Source organism: Momordica charantia (assembly GCF_013281855.1).
Source record: "Momordica charantia cultivar OHB3-1 chromosome 1 unlocalized genomic scaffold, Mcharantia_2.0 BLBB01000001.1, whole genome shotgun sequence".
Lineage (NCBI taxonomy): Eukaryota > Viridiplantae > Streptophyta > Magnoliopsida > Cucurbitales > Cucurbitaceae > Momordica > Momordica charantia.
The window spans coordinates 12,730,734-12,756,436 of NW_028275157.1; the positions used below are offsets into that span (position 1 = coordinate 12,730,734).

The 25,703-nt window shown below is 34.2% G+C and overlaps 3 protein-coding genes and 1 long non-coding RNA gene across 7 annotated transcripts; 2 read left to right on the plus strand and 2 right to left on the minus strand.

The window, feature by feature from the left end:
- Positions 1-905: 905 nt before the first annotated feature.
- Positions 906-5,843, minus strand: LOC111021735 (ArgH (DUF639)). Its single transcript, XM_022298771.2, has 10 exons — positions 5,728-5,843; positions 5,359-5,590; positions 4,935-5,042; positions 4,640-4,809; positions 3,882-4,015; positions 3,573-3,750; positions 2,915-3,464; positions 2,717-2,829; positions 2,358-2,601; positions 906-1,462 (listed from the first exon to the last, which is right to left on the minus strand). The coding sequence occupies exons 1-10, from the start codon at positions 5,796-5,798 to the stop codon at positions 1,214-1,216; spliced, it is 2,049 nt and encodes a 682-aa protein (XP_022154463.1). The 5' UTR covers positions 5,799-5,843; the 3' UTR covers positions 906-1,213.
- Positions 5,844-8,104: 2,261 nt separating this feature from the next.
- Positions 8,105-14,533, plus strand: FIP2 (potassium channel tetramerization domain-containing protein / pentapeptide repeat-containing protein). Of its 3 annotated transcripts, none has more exons than XM_088123113.1 (11): positions 8,105-8,263; positions 8,565-8,674; positions 8,885-9,019; positions 9,169-9,324; positions 10,383-10,466; positions 10,839-10,885; positions 10,976-11,049; positions 12,358-12,416; positions 13,577-13,636; positions 14,000-14,126; positions 14,294-14,533. In XM_088123113.1, the coding sequence occupies exons 1-11, from the start codon at positions 8,218-8,220 to the stop codon at positions 14,314-14,316; spliced, it is 921 nt and encodes a 306-aa protein (XP_087979239.1). In that variant the 5' UTR covers positions 8,105-8,217; the 3' UTR covers positions 14,317-14,533. The 3 variants fall into 3 exon arrangements, with proteins under 3 accessions (XP_087979239.1, XP_022154529.1, XP_022154530.1); XM_022298837.2 differs by having other exon boundaries at positions 14,003-14,126; XM_022298838.2 differs by having other exon boundaries at positions 14,046-14,126.
- On the minus strand, positions 12,537-18,528 carry LOC111021784 (uncharacterized). Of its 2 annotated transcripts, XR_002602877.2 has the most exons (4): positions 18,382-18,528; positions 17,167-17,279; positions 17,018-17,092; positions 12,537-12,863 (listed from the first exon to the last, which is right to left on the minus strand). It is a non-coding gene; the product is annotated as an uncharacterized LOC111021784 (long non-coding RNA). The 2 variants fall into 2 exon arrangements; XR_002602876.2 differs by lacking the exon at positions 12,537-12,863 and having other exon boundaries at positions 16,881-17,092.
- Positions 18,529-21,142: 2,614 nt separating this feature from the next.
- LOC111021797 (RNA binding (RRM/RBD/RNP motifs) family protein) lies at positions 21,143-25,628 on the plus strand. The gene is made up of 8 exons (XM_022298863.2): positions 21,143-21,304; positions 21,414-21,523; positions 21,955-22,030; positions 23,050-23,121; positions 23,211-23,273; positions 23,668-24,008; positions 24,253-24,376; positions 25,317-25,628. The coding sequence occupies exons 1-8, from the start codon at positions 21,299-21,301 to the stop codon at positions 25,335-25,337; spliced, it is 813 nt and encodes a 270-aa protein (XP_022154555.1). The 5' UTR covers positions 21,143-21,298; the 3' UTR covers positions 25,338-25,628.
- The last annotated feature ends 75 nt before the right edge of the window (positions 25,629-25,703 follow it).

Genomic DNA, 25,703 nt, shown 5'->3' on the forward strand with positions numbered 1-25,703 from the left:
GGTGTAGTTTATGCACTTTTAAAGGTAAAAATTAAACAATAGAATTTTAGTATTTGTAAGGATTTAGTCAATTGAAAATAATTTAGTTTCAGATTTAATAAATTTTCTTATTTATGTAAAATGATAAACTGACAAGGAACTATTTATAAATTATTATATGATAAAAATGGGTACTAAAATTTTTTTTAGGCTAAATTATTATAATTTATATGTTAATGTCCCTACTTCTTAATATTATATCATAAATTACACTATAAATACAAATGAAATCTAAATTTATAGTGAAATATTCGAAGGTCGTTCGAATTGAGGATCCAAAGTGACCTTTTAAACAAATTAAAAATATTTTAACTGTCGAGTAATACTCGAGCTATTGACGGGTTAAGTTCGTTGCCTCCTTTTAAAATTAGCTCAACAATTTATGTTTCATAAGAGGGCCCCATGAATGGATATTTTACATTAATTATGGCCTAGGACGTTCCTGTAAAATTCATTACACGGTTGATATTATTTAAAAAATAAATAAATTCAATAATTATAGGGCTCTAGTACATAATTTAATCACTTGAAGTTTTCATCAAGTTCAAATTTCATTTGTATCAATAATTTCTAGACATTAGAACCTCTAATCTTTGCTCAGGTTAATTAAATTATAGACCATATTGGTCAACATTGTACATTTGTAGAATCATAGACTAATACATTTGTGATTTCGTGAATGTCTGAACTAACTTAACTTATGCCTATGTGTTTTAAAATCTTTAGACCACCTTTACAATTCAATCCACTAGAGTGCATCATCACACACGTTTATTTTGGCCATTTTTTCCCAAAGCAATATTTGCAGATAAATAGGTCTAAGAAGAGGAGAATCGACAGCAAATTCATGCAGAATTTCTTCTAAAGAATCTCAATCACATCACAGACAATATTTTATTCCAATATACGTGTATCAATACCTCATCCACTTTATTTGTTACACCTAAAAAAGAGTCCAAAATTGAACCCAAAAAACCCCAGAATTTTCAGATCAAACTCAAGTCCAAAAACTCAGCCCCACAACCAAAAACCCTTCTAAAATCTAATCCCATAGGTCATGTGGGCCTTTTCCATTGTCCATATTCACAAATTTTCAAGGACTTTAATTTGACCCCACACACAGAATCAGACTGAACATTGAAAGCATGAAAAGGGGGGGAATTGAGAATTACCCTTAATACGAGGGGCTGGCGCTGTCAGGATTGGGAAGTTTGTCCACAACACGAACGCGGATAACAGGGATAGAGTCCCACCATTCTTTTAGCCGTCTGTCTCCTCCGCTGTTGGTGTCCTCTTGCTTCTTCCGCAGTTTTGAGGTCGTGAAAAAGCAATATAGAATTGCCCCCATTACTATGTACTTGGTTGGAACTACTGCCAGTGTTATTGCCAGGCCACTCAACACCGCCATTGCCATGTCTGCGTGCTGCAACACACCAGAAATGCAAATTGTTATTTAAATGGGAAGAGAGGAGAGACTTCAAAAATGGTAAATTTTCTACGAATTTTGTGAAAATATGTCAGAATAATTCTGTTTTAAGAGCTATAAAGTAGTTACTCCTTCGCCATGAGCAGGGTTGTTTCAAATAACTACTTCAATTTGATAATGTTCCCGTTTGTTGTTGATGGTTGCTTTTGTAACTATTTCTTGTTCTTAAAAAAAATAAAGGAAACTCGATTTCGTGGGAAACGGGAACAAGAGAACAAAGTTTTTTGTTTCCAAGATTTTTATAGAAACAAGAAGTTTCTCAACCGTCAGTAGTCGCCAGATGTTCAAATTTCTCAATAAGATTAGAAACAAGGCGATAGAACCCGAACTACAAATGTATTGAAATAGAAGAACCACAATAACTACCAACGAGGTAATTGGACCCTCCCTTCTCTCGAGTATTCTTACTCAAGCCTAAACTATACTACCAATTACCTACTTCCATGCTACCAATTGCCTACTTCCTTTCCCTATGCTCTATTTATAACCAAGCTTCCTAACACAATTCCCAATATACCCTTAATACTCTATTATCCCCAATTATATCCTAATGGTATGGTAATCCTATCATTGAAACATTCGGGCCAAGAAAAAACTAGTTTTAAAACAGCTGCCCATAAGTGTCCTTTCCACACCATACCAGTAGTTCCTTGTGGTCCCTAGTTATAAAACAGTTTCTTGTAGGGATAATCTGAAATTTGTATATTTTCCACTGCCAATGTTGAGCAATACTTTTATCCAAAGAAATTTAGATTGAATCTCGTTAGAATTGAATGATTAGATGACTTCTAGAAAAAGCATACAAAACTTTAGTTAAGAAATGCAAATCTACCTTGCGGGTTTTGGATATGAAAATGGACCAAATCTTCAACACTGCAATGTTTGCAGTTTTCACCATCTCGTGCACAGTTTGCAAACTTTGTTGGGCAGCCACAATGGTCTCCATCGTACTCTGGTCAGAGGCAGTGCAGACCACAATCTCGTCGCACTTGTCCTGAATCTTTTCCATTCTCGCTTGAAGCATCACCACAACCACCCAAAACAGCAGGGCGGCCATGGCCTTGCCAAACCACTCCCTACATTCGTGAATGTACATTTAGTTGCTAATTTACCCTTAATAGAGAAGAATACGAGTATTTGAATGTCCAATTGGGTAATTTGGTGCATGTAGAATGGCCAAACATAACTTACTTAAATGTAATTATCAAAGACCCAGCGAGCACAACAATGGTAGCCATTGGCCTTTCCCATTCAAGAACTTCTTTGAACCAAGGTAACCTGCTCTTAAGTGGCTTCAATAGCTCCTGATAATTTTACCGAGTCCTGATTTCAACATAAGTCACTAGAGAATGTAATTATTACAATATTTTATTACATTAAGATACTTACCAGGAAGATGAGTGCACTTTCGCCGATTCCTTCTTCTTTCAGACCTACAGCAGTAGCCTTGGCAACGGCAACTTCCTTATCTTCTTCTCTGGCCTGATCAATGGCATTCTGTAAGGAGGACTGTGCTTGATCAAGTTCACTTGCACTACAAACTTTCTTTATTTCTTTTACTCTGGAGTTGGATAACTCTGACATGTTCATACATCTCAAGGTTGAAGTAGCACTACATGGTTGTTCAATATTCAGCAACTTTAGATTTTCAGCAAGTTCTTCTAGTACATAGTCACCCTTCGGTAACTCGTCACACAAGGCAAAGATTAGGAACTTTGTAGGAATAGGTGGAGATATTCTAAGCAGTTCTCTGGCTGCATGAAGCCTTATAATCCCCAATATTGTTCTAGAATGCATTTCCCACACGTGCATTTGACTTTTCACATTAAATTTCCGCAAAAAACGATGCAAGAGTATGATCTCCTTTATCAGTGCAAGCCAATGATCACGTCTTGTGGAACTTGTTACCTCTGGAAACTCCAACACAACTTCCTCTGATCTAGAAAGGTAAGAGAAATATTTGGATTCGTTATAAATGAAGGGTTTCTTTAACACTAATTGCTCGATCATTGCAAAAAAATTAAAATATATATATATATATCCTCACATCCCAGGGGACTCATAGACTACTGCCTTGTCAAAAAGTGGTGCACCCCAAGGTCCAGTGGAAGCTGGCTTCACATTGTGCATAGTGTCCCTTGAGAGTTCTATCTCAACTGCATTTTCATATCTTATCACACCCGAAGCCTCAAAGTAGAGGCTGTAATTAGTTAATGTAAGCCTTCCTGAAACAAAAGGAACAACCTTCGTGCTTGGAAATGTTCTCAATGGAAAACAGCAATGGTAAAAACTCCAAGATATGAAGACAGGTCAATCAAATGGGAAATGGAATAATGGGAATTTTCTAAAATCTAACCAGGCCAACTTGTTGATCCGATGTGGCGCACTACCCTTTGGGAGCTAGCAGTTCCCTCCACGTGCAATATGAACTCATCGTCTCGTAGTTCTACACCCTTTGGAGTTGCCTGTTTCTGGAGGTGCTTCATGCATCTGAAGATGATAAATTGAACGGAAGCCAAATAACAAATAGTGAGAAAATCATTCAGAAGTTATGTTGATACCAAGTAGACTTTTTAATTTCCTACAACTCTATAACAAAATTTTATCCTCCCCACCCAATTTCCATACAAAGAGTACTAGAATTACTTGGGCAGGTGCCCCGGAAGCAAAACTTCAACTCCCAGTTATAAAAATTAAATTAAATTAAATTAAAAAAATAGTTACTAGAACTACTTTAAAGTTCTTCTAAATGTTCTTACAAATTTTAAATTTAACATTATGAAAAACTTGATAAGTGCTTTTAATTAGCTAAAAATGTTTCACCATTTCAAAAGTGATACCAAACTCATTTTACTCCTTTAAAGCTTGGAGAGGAAGTACTGCGCACAATTTCCATTAACCACAACTTTAGGAATGAGATAAAACAGAGAACATATAACAAACGCACAAAATAACAGTGATGCAAAAAATGAGGTTTAAAAGTTCAATTGACTAAGATATTGCTGGTAGGTTCACAAAGGTAAATGATAAACTCGTGTGTTTCTTGTACTCTCTACTGCGCTAAAGATGGAAAAATTACGATTATAAATTAGAACAATTAGTTGGAGCCATCACTTGTCAATTTCCTTCAGAAATTTATCATATGCTGGGAAATGAAGCCGGTGTCCAGTTGGAGCTGTTAGAGTTTCGAATGTGAATCTTGCATTAACAAGATCCGAAACTAATGGAACTAAAGACCCCAACCACACAAATGCATCTTCTCCGACATCTGGATCGTCGTTAACCTGCGAAGATAATACCAAAATTAGGTGCCCAGAGACGAGCGAGAGAGAATAATATGCAACAGAAACGCCGCTAATTGATCGAAACGATAGTAGATAGATGCGACATTGTGCCGCACGATGCTTACAAGCAAGGGCATAAGGTCCGAATAGAAAAGAGGGATCTCATCTTGCTCCGGAGGCACACTGGCAGCTACAACTTTCTTCTTCTCTTCTTTCCCCTTCGCCACACTCTCCTGTTATATATCAACGATGAAATGTAAAAGCTATGCACGAACAACTCAATATCACCGATGAATAGTGCAGAGCTTCAGCACGAAAGTATCCAATCGAAAGAAACTTAGAATCAAAATTATTGAAAAGCAGAATAAGATTCAACTCTTGCAGTACATTAAAAGAGAACAATCGCTGATACTGGAATCAGCGACATATTCTCCCAATAGCGAAATCAAATTTCAGACATATTCTTCAACCTAAATCGAAAGAACCAGTAAATAGGAGACTAATAGAGGACTTTCTGAACAAGACCGACAGAAGAGGGATAGTACGTACCTCGCGAGACTGTTCGTCTTCAGAGGAAGGCATCTCCCAAGCCAGCATCATATCGAAGCTGAAGCGGCTAAACGATCCAGTGCTGATATCCTCCTCGAATTTTTGGCACATGTTAGGGAGAGCCTTGGCGCTACAGAACTCCACGAACTTCCTCGAATAGCTAATTCCAGTCTCAGGTTTCCACGAAATCTCAAACTCCTCCACCAATTCTTCCACAGAACAGCCGACTCTCCTGTTACGATAAATTCGTAATCGTTAGCAACCAAAATCATGCTCAAACCGGCCCGTGAAAGAACCGCGAAAACTAGAAGGAGAACATGGAAGTGCTTTTGATTTGAGAGAGAGCACAAGAAGAAGAAGATGACTTACAGAGCGCAGCGTTGGACGACGTCATTGGCGATGGAGGAGAGGTGTTTCAGAGAGGTCGTCGTCGTCGCCATTGTTGCGGTGATTTCGACGATATGGCGAAGCGTCTGAAGGAAGAAGAGAGACCTTCGGTTGTAATGGCTACGCAGTGAAAGGTGCGGTGCGTGTCGTACGTGTCGTGCTGTTACTCGGCCACGTGGCAGTCCCATGCAACGCTTTTTGCATGCCAAGGAGGACCTTTGGGCTTGCTAGAATCTCAACTTCGCCTCTTATGGATATTGTATATTTTAAGTTTAACCATATTTTATTTTTTAAAATAATTTTGAATTTAATTTTGATCTAAATTTTCCATGTTTGTTTGAATTTTTATTCCAAACTTTCACTTTAACTTTATTGAATAAATTATTACAACATTTACTTTAAGGACTATATATAAATCACAATATTAAAAATTAGATATGTATTTGAATTTTTTTTTAACATTCAGATTGAACAGATATAAATTTAAAAGTTTACGGACTAAAACTCATAACAATTATTTAGAATAACAAATGATAAAAATGAAATAAATTTGAAAATTTATACCATTTTTAAATAACATATTATTTTGCATGCACAAATATAATAGTTTTTATTAAGATTGCAAGTTGATAAAGTTGATATATCCTTTTATTTTTTAAAATATTTGACTTATCTTTTTAAGTAATACATTTGTTTCGTAAAAGAATATTCAATATTAATTTTGTCATCACGCTTCATTCTTTATAACAATTAGATGTATTTAATTATAGCGTCATTTAACATTTACCCTAAGTATTCGATTAGTTAATTAATTTAAATACGATCCAATTAATTAGTACATGTAGTATATTCAAATCCGATCTAGACTAGCTGCCATAAAGAGCTCAAGATACTCGGATTAGTTCAAAGGCTCGGGACCAAGGGGCGTAGCTGCTATTTCACCGGGAGTGAATGACGCTAGGGCTATTTTCCACTCGTTATTGAACTTAAAAAATAAATAATCAACGTAGCAAATTGTAATATCTCCCGGTAGATTAATAACGAGTAAGCATGTTGATTAGGTGGAATATCAAACTAGCTAGCAAACTAATGGGATGAACGATAGAATTTCATTATATAAATAAAATTAGAATAATAACAAAATTTTAACTAAAATAATAGAGACAAAAAAAATTGTCCAAATGGTTCCTTATCCTTTTGGAAAATGGTGCCACCGAGAGATGGGGAGAAGGCAGGATTTATATTTTTATGTGTATTGTCCTACCTTCTTTCAAATAATCTTCCAAAATTATTGGAAAGATAATTCCATATATTTTCATATAAATGTTTGTATAAAGACGAGAGATAATAATTTATATTCCGTCAGGATCTGAAGCGTATGTTTAGATTGGATAAATATTTTTATGGTGGAAGAATATATTTGGTCCGACTAAACTAACTATATAATCCAATTTAATTTGTAACGGTTTAGTTTATATATTTTTATTAAAATAATAATTTAATTTCTAAACTTTAGCGGGTAATAATTTAGTCTATATAATTTAAAATTTGTAATCATTTAATTCATATCGTAACAAAATTTATTAAAATTAAGTGTTAAATTATATCTTATAACGATTTAATATTTGTATTTATAAACATATTTCGTCACCCTTTAGTTTATCAATCTATATATATAAAAAACTTAACAAAAAACGATAAAGACTAAGTCGTAATCAATTTTAAATTACAAGAACTAAATTATTAAAGTTCAAAAACTAAATTGTTACCAGTTTGAAAGTACATGGATTAAATCGTTACAAACCAAAGTTCAGAGACTAAATTGTTACTTTAATGAATGTATAGGGACCAAAAATATTTTTTAACCTATTTTTATTAATATCAACGGATCAAATAGTATAAACTTATGTCCAGTTTGAATTATAGACTCGTAGTCTATGTGGTTAATATTTGATTACCACTAAAAAAGCCATAATTTTCAAAATTGATTTCCCATATGTGTGTAAGTATTTTTGAAAGAGTTAAATATTATTTTAATCAGTATACATTCTATATGGGTTTATTTTTTTAATACAAAATGTGGAGTGAAGGATCGAACTCTAATTAAGAAATTAGAGATATATGTCAATTACGGTTGAGTTATGCTCACAGTAATCAATAAAATTTATTACAATAAAATGATAAATTTGACATATAAAATTTCTATCTACGATCAAAGAGATGCGAGCTTGAGCCCATGTGTTATACTATAATAATAATAATAATACCGTGTGAAATTAAATAATTTCCAAGGGACTCAATTATTAAATTATTCCCATACGTGGCGGGCCATGATTGGTCAAGTATCGTGTTCTTCAGAAATCGCAAAAAATAGAAAGCTCAGAAGCCCCTCTCTCTCTCTAGTTTCGCATTGCAGCTCGATTTCAATTTTCACCTGCAGAGTTGCAGACTTTCTTCTCTCTCAGCTCAGCAATGAAGGGCGTCTCTGATCCTTCTTCTCTCGTTCGCCTCAACATTGGTACGTCCTCTCACTTTTCGTCTCCATCGTTCGCATTAAACTCCGTAATTCAACTGCATTCACAAAACCTATAATCGTTTCCTCGAACTGAATGAATTCAACTATCTATTTCAACATCGCCAGAAATTTGTGGCATACTGTTGGTGTTACTTCTGTTTGGATGTTGTTGTAATTAGTAATTGGTTTGATACAGCGTCATTCCTGTCTATAATTCTGTTGCGTTTGTTCATCCAGTGTTAATCGAGGAGGAATTTGGGTTACGTACGATGCTGTTTTGTGAAAGTTTCTTGTTTAATTGCAGGCGGGAAGAAATTTAGAACAACATTAGATACGTTGACTCAGCGTGAGCCGGATTCGATGCTTGCTGCAATGTTTAGTGGCCGGCATACCTTATGCCAGGATCCTGAGGAGGTGGGCGTTTTCACAGTTTTGGATTTTGTTTTGTTGAACGAGTAGTAATTCGTTTTATTTCAACGGGAATACAATTGGATGTTTGTGGAAATATGTTGAGGTTCTACTACCATGGAACTTTATTCTCTATTTCACTCTCGTTGTATGTGAGTTTTTATCTTGAAATCTACTCCATCTATATTCCAAACATTAATATTGTATTTGATGCAGGGATCTGTCTTTGTGGACAGGGATGGGAAACATTTTCGACACATTCTCAATTGGTTAAGGGATGGAATAGTTCCAACTCTTTCGGACTCTGAGATTGCAGAGCTTCTGCGGGAGGCAGAGTATTATCAGCTGCTCGTGAGCCATCATTCCTTCTTGTAGTTCAAAAATACATGTTTTAATCATATCCTACTTCCACGAGTTTTTATTTATTTTCCGTGTCAGTTTCTTGTTGAAGGAGCTATTTTATTTATTAACGGTGAGGGGGCGCTAAAATTTTGATTCAGGGACTTATAGATGGAATCAATGATGTGATAAGTAAAAAGAAGGAAGATGAGGAACTTGAGTCAGAACTGAAGCGTGTTGATATTATCAAGTGTATACAGTCTGAGAAAGTTAGACTGCGTGGGGTTCACCTTTCTGGCCTTGATCTTTCTAAGCTGGTAATTATCTAATTTTTAGAATTGTGGGAAAATAATTTTCTAAATAAAGAAACAATCTTGATATTATACATGAATTTGCGAAGGAAAAGGCCAGTACAAGGCAAAATCTTACAATAAAGGCCTCTTGTTTGCACAAATTGCACCAATAATAATTTGTAGGAGTAAAATTTGGTAAAGTTGGGAGTAAAATCTTTGCCACTAGGGGTTATAGGCAAGTAGACCTGAACCTGCTTCCCCATCTCCCATAAGACTTTAGTGTGGAAAGAATAAAATTAAGCTAACCCATATACAATTTGCGAAAAATACTGGTTTATTTTGTTTTACTAGGGAAGACTCCTTCAGCTTGCTGAAGAATACTCTTTTTGTTTTTGAGCAAGTATTTCTTTACAATGTGGGCAAGACTCATTATTGTTATCAGTGACACTTTGAGGAATCCTTAAACAAAGCCATCTCCCAATGTTTTAACCTGTTTTAGGATTTAAATTTTATTATGTGTATGGGTCTTCTTCTCATAATTTCCATTTTCTAAGAGCCTAATCTGATATGAAAGTGGATGCACTTTCCACTCTTTTATCCTGTACTTAGGCTATTTGATTAAACTCAAATCCTACGAATAACCGTCTTTGGCCCCTTGAATCTTCTGGCACTCTCTCATGTAACTCCTCCTTAGACACTCAGCCTCTTCTTGTGCTTTTATTTTTAACCCTTTCCCTCATAGCTCGAGAGAATTCACATCAAAGGTGTTTTTTGGCTAGCTTGTTTTGCATGGGACGATAACACCATAACACCATACAAAGATCTTCTTTCTTTTGTGATTGACCCTCATTGGTGTGCTTATGCAAGCAAGTACCATAGATAATAACTTATATACTCAATCTGTATATACTACTGTCTATTTTTGTAATTATTTTATTTATTGGCTATTTCCAGGAAATTTTTACTTCTTATGTATGTGTTGCTATATATGCAAATGTCTATTTTTTAAGAAACTGTTGAATGGTGCCAATGCAAGGTCATATATCTAATGTATAAAGCTGTTAAAATTTTCAAATATACAGGACCTTTCATATGTAGACTTCAGCTATGCGTGTCTTAAAAATGTGTTCTTCTCACGTGCAAACCTTCAATGTGCTAAATTTCGGGTATGTACTACTGCAGTTCTATTTTACTACGGATGATTTTTGCATTATAAATTTTAACTATTGTTTTTCCTTAAAGAGTGAAAGTAACTTCCATCAGCCTTCATTGTTTTTGTAAATGTGCAAGGATATGAACTGGTAGTCATTAAAAAGAAGCTTTTCAATATATGTTTCCAGGATGATTCAAAATTTAGCATGTTCCCAATAGATTTGTAGTAATGTCGGTGTTTTTGCATTCTGCATAATGTTTATTTCAACAGTTTGTTATATTTTAAGGGTTCATCAAAACATTTTAAATTTGTAAAAGTAGAGTCAATACATTATCTGTAAAGAATGCTTCTAATACATGTTCCATTTGGCGTTTTGAACACACAGGACGCAGATGCTGAGGGCTCAATTTTTCATAATGCAACTTTGCGAGAGTAATAAAATCAATACTTGATTTCATAATTATTACAGTTATCGATTTTTCTGAGAACTTCATTCTTAATAATTTTATTTTGCCTAGGAAGATGTGAATTTACTGGAGCAAACCTTCGAGGGGCCTTATTAGCAGCTGCAAATCTCCAGAGTGCCAATTTACAAGGCACGTTTTCTTTTATCAATATAAATTTCTATACAACACTTATTTTTCTTTAACAAGTTTTTCTCTATCAAATCTTTGCTGGATTGTACTGGAAATCTTGAATTCTGTTTCACACTGAAGGCTCCATGATATTCAATTTTTACTAAAACCTAGTTTTGTCTCCACGAGATATTAGTTTGTCACTTTGGGATAAGTTGCACAGTGCATAAACGTGCTGTTGAATTTTACTACTCAGCTCTAGATAAATATTCCTTTAGTGGACCCTAGACAAAACATTAGCCAAGTGGAAAAAAAGGACCTTGTAATATGTTTATCTCAAATGAGGAAAATTGCTTGACATATATGTGCAATGGCTATGGTAAAAAACAAGTTAAATGGATTGAAAGGATATGATAATGGCAGATAAAAATATGGATTCATATTAAAAAAATACTTAATAATAGTAGTTTCATAGTTTTGATTATTTTTTTAATCTGAATATGGCAGGGTGAGCAACATGTAATCAGGTTTTGGGTATGGTTTTCATTGGAAGAGTTGTTGCTTTATTTTGTCCTATTAAAGCTTTTTAACTTTTATATTTCTTAATGAAAATTTGTTTCAATTTTTTTGTTTTGTTTTTAAAGAGACGGAAGTCTTTTTACAAGTTTTGAACTTTTGATAAATTGGATATTGTCATAATCACTTTTAGGATTAGGAACATTTTTCGAGGGAATATAGGGCATTCTCCCAGTACAAAAGGCAAGGAAATTACCGAAAGGCTCTTAATTTGGCAAACAGTCTTTGCTGGGGAATACCATCAAGAATCAGAGGAAGGCTTTCTTCCAAGTTTTGATAAATTGGATGAGAGAGAATAAGTTCGACTTATTTGTAGATTTGAGATGTAGAGTTTTTAGGGAAAGGGGAAGGTTATACCTTCCTTATAAATTTAATAATTTTGTATACTCTTCAATTACTTTATTCGTCTTTTTTGTCAAAAGTTATTGATTTGAGAAAGAACTATACTGTATCCATCTTCCAATCGGCTGCCAGTAAGTTTTTCTCTTTTCTTATCCAAAAAAATTGCATCTTCTTACGTTTAATCCTTAAAGGAAACACAATTAAATTCATTGCAATGTGGTTCCATCCCTGAATAACTCCCAAACGCAATTGGTTGTCAGTCTACATGAAATTTTATTCGGTAGCTGGCGGCCAAAAGGAAAGAAAGGAAAAGGAAAAAGGAGAAAAAACAACAATAAACTATGGAGCATAATCTTTTCTTCTTTTAGCATTTCTGCTTCACCCTCAGAAGTCTTTCATGTCAAATTGCAGATGCCTGTTTGGTAGATTGCAGCTTCTGTGGAGCAGACTTACGCTCTGCACACCTTCAGGTTCAGTATAAGTATTTGTTTAGGTTTTATATATTTTAATATTGTCATCTTAATTTTCTGGATTAAGAACGTTTCATCGAGAAAATATAGGGCACCCTCCTAGTACAGAAGCCGAAGAAATTACCGCAAGACTCTTAACTCTTGATCAATTAATATTAAAGGAAAGAATCAAGGAAAGAAAAATAAATCTAGAATCTTTTACATCTCTATTTTTTCCTCAAAGAACTCTAATTTCTTCAAGCCACAATTCTCGACAAGCACTGTATTTACCATCTTTCTTATCTTTGTGCCATTGGAAGTTTTTTTGCAACTCTTGACTTGGGGCTTTATTCTCCTCCTCCTTTATGTAAGTTCATATCTTCTATGCAACAAATTGCTTCTGACAAGTAGCTTTCGCTGCATTAAGCACAAGGACTTTGGCTTTTCCTCCCAAAATGAAACAATGCACTGTAGAGGTTGAAACATGATCTTGTTATTTTTGATAAGAAACAAGCTTGAATTAATAATCGAAGAGGAAAATTTTAGATTATACAGGAGTTCTCCAATGGATGGTCAACAAAAGAAACCTGTAACTCTTTAAAAAGATGCTAATTACTAGTTCTAAAAGTAGTTTCATATGAGCTATTTGTCATTCAAGTATTTCACTCAAATGTACATCGTTAGCATTAGAAGTTGACGTGAGTTTTGCTCTGAGTATTGGGGATATTTATTTGCCATCAAGTTTTTTTGTATAGTACGTTGAATCCAAACATCAAACAGGACTTGCAGAATTGCTTGCATTATCATCTCTATGTTGCAGTCTGTTTCCTTATTGAAAAAATGATGATTACAGCTTGTTTCAAATCACTTATTTAACGCTTAGCTGCAGAACCATGTTAGACCAAAGTTCATTATCTTATACCATAGTTTTGAAAGATAACATCATTTAGAATGGGTGTTAATTAGCTAGGGGAAGGAGAACTGGGGGGACAAGTGCGCTGTACACATTTTGATACTTCTGCCAGAGAGAAGTCGAGAAAAATGGACGATTTCATAGATTTTAGATTCTAAATCTCTCCCTCTCTCTATCTCTCTACATATGTAAATCAATCTATCTAATCCTGTTATATATGGAGGTCCTCAAGGTTCTTATGCTGGGCTATTGTTGCAAAAATTTTCAGGGTGCTGATCTAACTAATGCGAACTTGGAGGGAGCTAATCTCGAAGGAGCTAATTTTAAGGTAAAACTTATTTTTTGCACTCGGTTTCCCCAGTTTTAAAAACAAAATTCCCTAAGCTCAACTGGTTGGTGCTACTGGGTAAGAGTAGACGTCTCTACCAGAAGAGTAGTAAACTTCTATTTTTTTAATTTTAATTTTATGGATACATACAAACTATAACTCATTTTCAGAACTTCATAAGGTTTCATACGTCGACAAAGACGTGTGGGTGCACTATTGTAACTTTCCATGATTTAACCTTTGTTCTTTGTATGATATATTGTATGATATATATTCATGGTTTCCATGTTTGTTGACCTTAATACATAAAGCAAAATTCTTCAACGTTAACTAGCTACATAGAAAAATTGTTTGTTTTGCAAGAAGTTTGATTTACATCCTGACCCTTCCCGGGGACTTTGTGGTCTAGGGTGCAAAACTTACAAATGCCAATTTGAAGAGTGCAAACCTACAACGAGCCTATTTGCGACATGTGAACCTTCGAGAAACGGTAAGTAAACCAAGTCAAATTCAAAGATCATATGGACTTGTTCTCGCTCATTATTTCTACTTCCATCAGAAACTACATCCGCCTATTATTTCTGCCATTAGTACGACGAATTAAAATAATCTTCTTTCATATTCTAACTTCAACTCGATGTCTACTTAATTTTGTAGCGTTTGGAAGGTGCAAAGCTTGATGGGGCAAATTTACTGGATGCAATCAGATGAACAAGTATTAAAGGTGTATGATTCAAGGAATATCGCTATGCTCTTATGGATGTGGTATGTACATATAGTGTCATTTTATTTCCCTGTTCCATAATAATAATAATTATGTGAGCTTAATCTAAGCCGATGCTTAGTACACATTATTGACCTAATTTACCCAATCATTTCACTGTTTCTTGCTCCAAATCTCTACACATGCCTGTATATATTGTTCGATTTCGGTCATCTCTCGTGGACTGCAGTCCCAATTTGCTGCTGTTTCATAGCTCTCAATATGGCTCATTCCATGCCTATTGTGAAGTTATGTAATAGTATGCTAGCTTCATATTGATAGTTAGAACGACGAGATGTTGGGAAATCCAAATAGATCTTTTCTTAGGCAATTCTTTGAAACAATGCATGGCTTTTATTAGTTGATATCATTAGCTTCATGTGACGGAGGATTCAAACTTCCGACCTTCAATTGAGTTTTGGTTACGTCCACCTTGATTACGTCAATTTTGTATGATTGAAGTATCATATTTTGTCATTTTTTAGAGTTGGGAGAAATTGTAGGGTGGGAAGTTTTTAAGTTTCACAGTGCATTAGAGATGAAAGAGAGAGGAGACTGAAAATTTTACCCGTAATCAGCCTGAAAGTTAAAATATATACTTTATTAGATATAAATTTGAGTCTTCCGTTTATAATTCCCTCATTATTTATATATAATTTGTAATTCTTTTGTTATTTTTATATAATTCGTGATTAAGCTTAAGTAGGTCCGAGGTCCCTAAATTTGAAAATTTTATTTAATTTAAAAAAGAAAAAGAAAAAAAATCATGGTGATTCTATGTTATTTTCTATGGAAAAATTGAAAATTTTCTTTATATAAATTTGTCAATTTAAAAAAATTCTTTTCAATTTTTTGTTTTTTATGGAATTCTTTTCAATTTATACCTACATACTTTTGCAAAAAAAATTACACGTACATATTTATCATCTTTTTGGTGTAATTATTGCCGACAATTTTGAAGTTTATTTTACTTTTCAATTTATACATTGTTATTACATATAAGTAATATTTTTTATACGCGATCCAGTATTTTGAAGCATATAACTTCAAATATTAGATTTTAGTATGAATCCATGTTTACCGTATGAAGATATCCTGCGTTTAGATCGAACCTTATGCATCACATCCTATGATGGCTATTTGAAAGATTCACTTTATTATTTTCTTTTCTTGCGTACAATAGGTAAAGGTAGAAATTTGAACTTACAATTTTTTGGTTGAAGATTGATGTCTTTTAACTAGTTGAGCTTTTGACATTCACTTTATAATTCTTAGATCTCTATTACTTGTTTTTATTATTATCATTTTTTTAAAATTAATATCTCAATTCCAACTCACTTATAGCCAAAAGGGGAAAGGATCCTTAGCCTTCGTAGTTTTGTATTTTGACAGCCCTACACGCTAAAACATGGGATTCTTGTTTCATATGCACAATCGCAAGTAACATCGTCTGATTTGTCTTCTCTTGCACTTCTTCTATGAGCCAACACATTTCGACAAGGTCAATATCTTCAATTTTATTTTTGAAAAAAATACACTTTTGGTTTTGGGTGTAGGTGTCTATTTAATCCCTCAAGTTTTATTTTTTGGTCCATAAAATTTAGAATATGTATCTATTTGGTCCTTGAAAATAAACACATTTGGTCCATGGAATTTGTAAAATGATTCTAAATGATCCTTAAATTACTTTGATCGTTAGTTGACTAACATCAAAATGATGTGACAGTTGATTTGCTTACTGTACTTTGTTAATTTGACAAAATATATTAGTTTAATAATATTTATAGTGTGACTGGACATTCCATCTCCTTCCCTCTTCTCCTCCGACGAACCTCACCATCGTCATTTCTATATTTCCGCTGGTCGTCCCGTTGCCTTAGGCAACATACCTCATCATCGTCAAGGCTTCTCGTTCTGGATAACACTCAAATCATTTGCTGTAATTTCGTTCAATTTCATCCTCGAACGTAGGCCTCACTTTCAAAACCAAAGATCAATGAAGTGGCGCAAAAATAAGAGAGAGACTTACGTCTACGCCTGGGATGAAATTGGACGAAATTGCGACAAATGATTTGAGAGCTTATACAGAATGAGAAGCCCCGGCGACGGCGAGGTATGTTGCTTAAGGCAACGGGACGATCGGCAGAAGTATATAAATGGTAGTGGTGAGGCTTGCCGGAGGAGAAGAGGGAAGAAGATCGAATGTCCAATCACACTATAAATGTTATTAAATTAATATATTTTGTCAAATTAACAAAGTACAGTAAGCAAATTAACTGCCACGTCATTTTAATGTTAGTCAACTAACGATCAAAGTAATTTAAGGACCATCTAGAATATTTTTACAAACTTAAGGACCAAACTATATTGAAATATATAAAAGAATTTTGCTACTGATTCCAATATAATTTTTTTTTTCAAAAAACAGTTGAGTACAGAGTAGAATGATTAGAAGGCGTTTTAGCATATTAGTATTAAAACTGAATACAAAAATTAAGAAACTTAATTAACAGCTAAACTTCCAATAATTAGTGTGTAGAAATTTAGCAAAAATATTCTCACGTGAAGTTTATTTTTAGAATTGTTAATAAACTTGTTAGAGAATTTTATGTCATTACCGGACTAGTAGATCTTGCAGGAGATGAGTTGCCAGTCACTCCGCCTTGGCTGGTGCCACCTCGGTCCATATTCAACTATTTGCACATAATTTTAGTTGAATTATTGGATGAGAATGGAAATTTTGTAAAAGAAATAAGAGTGCCATTACCGTAATAAGCTCCTGGAGTTGCTGTTTAAGAGTATCAACCTCTTCTACAGTTTTGCTCAGAATCCCCGCGCAGTTGTTTAGCCTCATTTTAATTTCGTTCGGATCCATTTCATCTGAAAATCATGAAATAGTTAGAGATGGATAAAAAAAAGAAATGGAAAATCAGGGAGGGAGAGGAATTTTGAGGTCGAGGGGATTTGAAAGCGCGGAAAAGAGGTGGAGAGGGAAGTCGTGATTCTAATTTCTAACTAATTTGTTTTCTGATTTTTTTGAGTTTTTTTTTTTCAAGAGTTACGCAATTGCAAGTAAAACAACTGCAAATAAGTACAGCAGCAAATTATGGCCAAAAGATATCTAAACTTTTTGCGAAATCTTCACGATTGTAAATCTAAAAACAGATAAATCAATCAGGATATATCGGAATCATGCACTATCGAGAAAGCAAATGAATACCGAACAATCAAACTCAAACTGTTTCCTGCAGAAGAAAAGAAATTAGCGATCGATGGAGCTCAAGTTCCACAGATAAGAAAGACGATGGAGTTTGTAGTTCTCGAAAAGTATGAAGGCTGAGCGGAAAACATTCATAAAGTCGAGCTTAGCTTGTAAGAAACGAAAAACAGAGAGAGAAGCTAGGGCTTCGAATTTGAAAAGTACAATGCGAGAAGAGCAGCCATGGATCCAAACAAGAACGAAACAAATCATCGAAAATAGCCATTCACTTAAATAATTAAATTCAACACTCACAATGGATCATGATATATCGGAATCATGCTCTATCGAGAAAGCAAATGACGAAAACTGTTTCCGGAAAAAGAAAAATTAGCCAATCGATGGAGCTCAAGTTCGATAGATAAGATTCAGAAACGATCGAGTTTAGTTCTTGAAAAGTATGAAGGCTACACAGAAAACATTCATAAGAGATCGAGCATAAACAGAGGCATAATCGAACTCCAGTAAGTATGAAATGAAAAACAGAGAGAGGCAATAAGCAAAAGCAAAACATCGATCAATAAGAAATGAAAAACATAAAAAACAAGTCGGTAGTAAAAACTTCCATGGATCAAAGCAATAACGAAACGAATCATACAAATTTATCAAACGAAACAAATTCATTCATACATGAACAAGAAAAGCAATTAACAGTGACAGAGGGAGGGAAGATGATTGAATCAGAAACAAAGAAGCAAAAAAAATCGAGCGAGAGTGGAGAACCTTGAGAGAAATCGATCGAAAGATCAGAAATGGAGCAGAAATTTCAGTTGTGCGTGAAAAGAAAAGCAAGCGATTGAATGTTCATAGAATAAAGGGATGGAGGAGGAGGGATGATGATTAAATTGTGCCTCCAAACAGAATTTCTTCCAATTGTACCCCTGAACCTAGCCTAGCCGCTTTCCCTCGTTCCACTGGTCCGGACCGACATAATTAAGTGATAATTGACATATATCTCCAATTAAGAGGTTGTAAGTTCGATCCTTACTCCTCAATATTACCATATTATTCACTCTATATTCTATGCCTCTGAGATTAAGACCATCACTTATTCGATTTAGATCTAGAATAATTTTGTTCTTTTGGTACATCTTCCCATGCATCCTAACCTGACATTTATTGAAATATGGAAGAGTTTCTCGCAACAATGAAACTAAAGGATAGAGGTCTAGCAACAACTAACCGTTGGTTGCTTTGGAACGATTGAATAATAAATTAAATTTATGCAATTCATAAATTTAAACTTCTACGTTGAGTAGTAGTTTCCAGCATGCTAACAAATTGTCCGACCAGTTGACCAATTCTCAAATTCCTTCTCAGATTTGTCCTCTTTTGCCTTGGACCCTCCTCCATTTAATTACATCAAATTAAATGTGGTAACTGTGAGACTGCTTGAAGAGGGTCTTTCACCGGTACGTGTTCAAGTCCTCGATGTCGGTATTCTACCCTCGTTAGTTGAAATTCGGGAGATTCTTAAAAGTCTCAAGTTGGTTTAGCTTCCATCTTCAAATGAAATCCAACTCTCTCTTACGAGGATTCTCCCTCGTGAAGTCGTGATAGCAACGGAACTACTCATATGTCAGCTCGTTATTTAGTCTCATCACTTTTCTTTGTGGCTTTTGAAAACTGTTCACAAAATATCCCTGAAGATAGTCCACGTGGCTTTGAATTTCTAAAGTAGTTATTTATTTCGCCAATAAAATAATTGTCTTTGTGTCTTATTTGGAAGCTTTTGATTGGAGAAGCGTGGGAAGGGGTAAAATTCAAATAAAGGAATAGAACTCAAACAGCGCAGTCCAAACAAGGTCTTAATCGGCGGACAAAGTTATAGCATTGACCAATAAAGGAATCCAAGACTTTGCCCATATTCCCCTCCTGCCCTTCTCTATATCATTTATTCACCATACTACCCTACCCTTACCGTTTTAATTTATAACTAGTTCTAAAATATGCATTTTTGGAAGAAATTCTATCCTAAAAGTTAATTTTAGTACAACAAACAATTAACTTTTAGCATAGAATTTCTTGTTGTACTAAAATTAACTTTTAGGATAGAATTTATTAATATATATATATATATATCTTCTTATTAAATGTGAAATTCTTATAAAGAATGAGATTTAGAAAGACATGAATTATATTTCTTAAAAAGTTAGAGTTTTTTTTTCTAGTGAGAGATGAGAGTGTGAGAATAGGAGATGAGGGGAAGGAAAATCTTGAGAGGGAGAGAACTATGAATGAATCGACGACTAGGTAGAAAATAGAGAAGATGAGAATGTATTTCTCATTTGTGTCCTCATTGGGTTAAGGGACAATGTAGTGCGGGAAAAAAATACTTCAGTGGTGATTTGAACCTTCAACCTATAAGGTTGATTACATATGTTTGAATCTATGTTCAAGTTGGGAACTTAAAGCATCAATATTCCCTTTTGAAAGTTGTAGGTTCAAATTATGATCTCAATATTTAAATAATAATACTAAAATACTAAAATATTAAAGTTTTTATTAATTGAGAGATCAAGTTTATCTGAGAGAGATAGAGGTTTATATATAAATTGTTGGTCGAGATATATGCTTTAACAACCATACTCACGTTGTCTCTTCAATCATCTATTATTACTTTCAATATATGAGAGGTGATGATTCGAACTCATGATCTCTTTATCGGAGATAAGTGTCTTAATTTGTTGAATTATACTTAGATTAATTTCGATAATCTATTATGAATTACAAAAAATAACTATGCATGGATATTAAATAATATCATGTTAAATAAATGTTTGTCATTTTAATTTTGTTGGAGGCATACTATGCCACATGTCAGCATTGCGAAGGTACTTGGACTAAAACTTGTTTTAGATTATAATAATTTGTTTAAGTCCTTTTAAGGTTGGAAGTAGAGGTATGAGCTGAGCTGACCATTCTCTACCATAAGTCTATTTAAATGGTCCGAGCCAACTTGAAAGTGCATTTAAGGGAATGTCTTTAAATCCGACAACACGCCGTATTTTACGGACGGTCGGACGGACTCTTGTCAGATCCAATATCTATAAATAGAGATGTCTGCGCTTAATACAAAGTACGTGATTCCGTTTGCATTCATTGAGTTAGATTGGATAAGAGTTAACTAGCTCGTTAGAGTGCTAACCTTGTTTTGTAGGTTGAGGACTAGAAAGATCATCCTCTGCGCTCCGACCTAAGTGGATTCTAAACTTATCTTTTTAGGATCTAAGAAATTTGATCTCTATGAGTCGATTAAATCACTTACAATATCTCTAAATCTGTCAACTATCAACAATTTTTCTTTTATTTTTTATGAAATTGATAGCTCATATCCGGTTTCTTTTTTGTTTTTTGTTTTTTGCGATTGTACATTTTTCGATTGAATATCTGGTTTTCAAATAATTCGAATCAGCTCATAATTCAATGATTAAATAAAAACAGAGGGTAAATTTGGAAAGTGAAGTTTCTTGGCAATGCATAATAATTCTGCTGCTTTTTATCTCTCCCACGCTTTGTCTGGTGAGTCTCTGCTTTTAAATTGCCTCCGAGCTCCAACCTGTACAACTTCTTCTTCTTCTTCTCTCTCTCTCTCTCTGCCTGAAACCAAGATTTCCTCCGAATTCTCCGATTATCAGCTATGCAGGTACCCAATCACTGAATTTGCGCTACTGTTTTAATAGTTTTTGCTATCCGATTTTCGTAATCAGCTTCAATTTTCGCTTGGTTTTAATCTTGATTTGTTATGTGCTCAGTCTCGGACGCGGACGGTTCAAGTAAACCATGTTTCGGATCTAGCTACTGAGAGAGAGATTCACGAGTTCTTCTCCTTCTCTGGCGAAATTGAGCACATAGAGATCCAGTGGTAGGTGCATTTCTATGCTGCGCTACTGTTTGTTGTGTGTCTGTGTGAACAGAACTGCTAAAAAGTGAAAAAAAGAAGAAGATATGATGTTCATGATTAATTTCCTTTGCTATGTGGCTGATTTGGATATTTTTAGGTTTAAAAAGTAGTAGGAAATCAGGATGAAGCATGAGAGTTTTTGTGCCTTTCCCCTATTTGTTTTTTATGTTTTTCTGTTCGATTATTGTCTTGTGTTCTTCTCAACAAATGTTCACGAATGCGAGTGTTGTAATTGTTGTAGCCGAGGGGTAATTAAGGAACCCCTCTCACCAAAAAGGAAAGAAAAAAGATATAGAAGGGTCTGATGGATTGCAACTTTACTTTATAAAGAGCATGGTGTGTGGTATAAGCAATTATTTGATTGATATTTTAATTTACTATTGTCGGTGCAGTGAACATGGGCAATCAAAGACTGCGTTCGTGACATTTAGAGATCCAAAAGCTCTTGAAATCGCCTTATTGTTATCGGTAATTCCTCACCTGGTTTCTCTTTCTTATCCCCGGAGTCAGTTCTCGTGATGTGCTTCTGGAACTTTTCATCCGTTTTTTAACGAATATCAATGTCTTTCGGTCGTAATTTGGTTCATGAGGGTCTGAATTTGGAAGCTTTAGGTAGTTGAGTGCAGTTCTTCATCTTCTGACCTCAGATGTATTAGTTGTTCAATTTTAGTGTCTAGTTACTTCTACTTCTATTTCCTAATTACTTTTCTTTCATTCCTTCATTTCTCGCCATGAGTTTTGATTTAATTGAAAAGTGATGGATGAGTAAAGAAACTATAAAATCTGTAAGTATTATATATATACTTTTTGAACGAGGATAAACTAAGAGCTTCCTGTTTCTGTTGATCACCACCCTACTATTTATAATTTAAAAAAAAAAAAGTTATCTAACTAACGTTGAAAGAGGATTGTTGCTTTCGCTCATTTACCAAGAGCATGTTTTGGAGTTTGTTTCAAAATAGTTTTTTATTTTTTGTTTTTATAATGTTTTTAAGAACTATGATGGATGCCTTCAGGTTATCGTTATTTTTCATCTGCAATGATTTTTTATAAGTCTATAATTCTGGAGTGAAAATCAACTCAAGAAAAGCAAGGATGGAAAAAAAAAAAACTTTGAGGGCAAGCAGAAGTCTATAAGCATCTACCTCATGTAGTCTTGTCTTTACTTTTTATAACCAATAAAAGCAATAGGGAGAAGGAATACGTAAATGGACATATTTCTGGAAAAAGAAGGAAGTTAATGCCTTTTCATTGCATGATCTTTTCTTCACGCAAGAATAGAATTGTACTTTTTTTTAAAAAAATTTTTTTTAATATTTTTTTTATAACTTGCTGATGCCCTAAGCTACTATAAACAAATTGTAAGCATACTCCAGTACTATACGGGTACTCTCTGGTTCGGTTACGAGAAATTCTATTCCTATTGAGTAGGCTTTGAACTGAAGAATTAAAAGTAATTTTTTAATTTTTTAATTTTTGCTATTTAGGGAGCTACAATTGTAGACCAGATTGTGAGCATATCTCCTGCTGAAAACCATGTACCAAAACGAGAAATTCAGGTATTCTTCTAACATGTGTCTGAATGTGTTTTCGGCCCCCTATAGCTGTTTATTTTATGTTCAATATTTTAAATTTACAATGTTTTCAGGAAGTACGGGTTGTGGACAATGCTGCCTGCCTTACTACAGAAAATAATTTGCCCAGTAATGAGGTAAATGTGTTATTACCGCTCAATTAATGTCAATTGTTTGAGTAACATTTTGTTTCATGTTGGCGACTATTAATGGAAATCAAAAGCTGGTGAGTGTCATGTCATCAAACGAAAAACATTAGGACATGTTTTCTCTTAACATATTTCTCGTTTCCAGCTTTAGAGTTTCTTAAATTGATGTTGATGGATGGATAAAAATAAAATGTCCATTTAATGCATGCATCGTGAACCTCACTACACAAGCTATAGGTGAACTGGTGTAACAGTTTCACACTTAGGGTCCATAACCTGACTTAGTTTTCTTGTGGATCTTGGTTTCCTTGTTTTATTTAACCCTACAAGCGGATGGCGAGGCACTTTTCTTTTTTCTCACCTTAATCTTCTATGTTTACAGGATTCTGCGAGCCAGCCTAGCGGTGGAAGAATGTATGTTAATAGAGCACAAGAAGTAGTTGCAAGTGTGCTTGCTAAAGGTTCAGCAATTGGACAAGATGCCATGAACAAGGCGAAAGCATTTGACGAAAAACATCGGTTAACAGCTAGTGCATCTGAGAAGGTATTATCCTTTGACAGAAGGGTTGGGCTCACAGAGAAATTGACAGTTGGGATTTCAGTGGTTAACGAGAAAGTCAAGTCTGTAGATCAAAGGCTTCATGTTTCAGATAAAACAATGGCTGCAATCTTCGCAGCTGAGAGGAAACTAAATGATACAGGATCTGCGGTCAAAACAAGCAAGTATGAATCATCACTCTTGAGGAAACATTAGTTGGCATTTTTATTTGCTCTGCTCTATTCTGTTAGCTTCTTAAGAAACTTTCATTTCCCAGAAGAAAGAAAGAAGCAGAAAACTATTTATATTTTAAAACGGATTTCAAACGATCCCCAAGAGTTTCAAGAGAGGAGAACTGTTGATTGATGTAGATGAAAGTGAATTAATTTGTTTCACTTCAATTTGGTGTTCAAATTTGGTGTTGAACAGGTATGTGACTGCGGGTGCTGCTTGGCTAAATGGTGCTTTCGGAAAGGTTGCAAAAGCGGGGCAGGCTGCAGGTTCTAAAACCAGAGAGAAATTCCATTTGGCTATGTCAAACTTAACTTCAAAGGTGCGTTTATCAAACCCTTCTATTATGCATCTTAAGAGTCGGGATTGTTCTGAAAATCGATTCACTTGATTAGCCTTATAAAACAGCACGTCTGGAAGAACAATGTTAGTGACAACAACTTTAAAAACTTGTTACTCAAATATGTGTTTTGTTTTGCCATTTCATTCATGTTTCCTTCTGTTGGATAACAATTTAGTTTTTATTTTTCTGTTTTCAAAAATTATGTTAGTTTCCTCACAATTTTTTTTACCTGTTTTCTACCATTCTTAAAAATACATTTGAATTCTAAGGTAAATTTAAAAAACAGAAACAAGTTATTTGGTAACGTTTCTATTTGAGATTTTATGTTGAAATCAAGTTTCCTTCTATTTTTCAACAAAATAAAAAGTAAAGAACAAGAAATAGTTACAAAATGCAATTATGTTTTTCTTTATTAAAAAGGAGGAAACAAGAGACCAAAAAATGGGAAATGGACCTTAAAAGACTAATAATTTTTCTTTAGTCTTTAGAATTTGGCTTAGATATTTTGGAACGATTTTAACAAGCAGGTAACAAAACGAAGAAACAGGTAGTGTTTATAAGCTTATGTTTAAAAAAATGGAAAACCAAAACCAAAATATTTATCAGGCTGAGGCATAGCTAATAGATTTAGCCAAATTCATTCCCAAAAAGCTTCCAAAAGGAGAGAGCTCTCTGAAACCTCATTTCTGACAGTCCCAAGTGAAAACACCGTCCCTCAATGGATAAAAGTTTTTGAACTCTTTACGACCTCTAGGGGTTCAGATATTTTTCAGAACAAGCAAATTTAAAAGCCCCTACCATATAATGAACTAAAATTAGATCCATTTAATCATGTAATTCACTCTCTACACCAGTTTGTGTGAAATTCTCTCCAGTTTGAGAAACTGTAGTAATTGGCCATTGTTTTTCAAACATGCAGGAACCTCCAGTTGTTGCCTAACCTTAGAACTTGGGCTTCTGGAAAGTCATTTGCCTTTGGCTGCTTTGCTTGCATTTTCAATGGGTTTCAATTCTATTTTCTTCAGCTCATTTAATTTTGAGGACTCTGCTGATGATCTATTGTTTGTTTTTGTTGTCTTTAGTAATTATTTATTTATTTTATTTTAATATTGTTCATATTCTTTAATTACAAGGGTGTCTGGCTGTTGACAATTTTGCATTTCTAAGATTGGTTATGAAAGTGTAAAGAAAATCTAGTTGCCAATTATGTCTTATTTTAATATTGTTCATAGTCTTGTGGGCTTTGTGTTTGGATTTTTATTTTGCTTTTATATTTATATTTATTTATTTATGTATTTTAACCTTC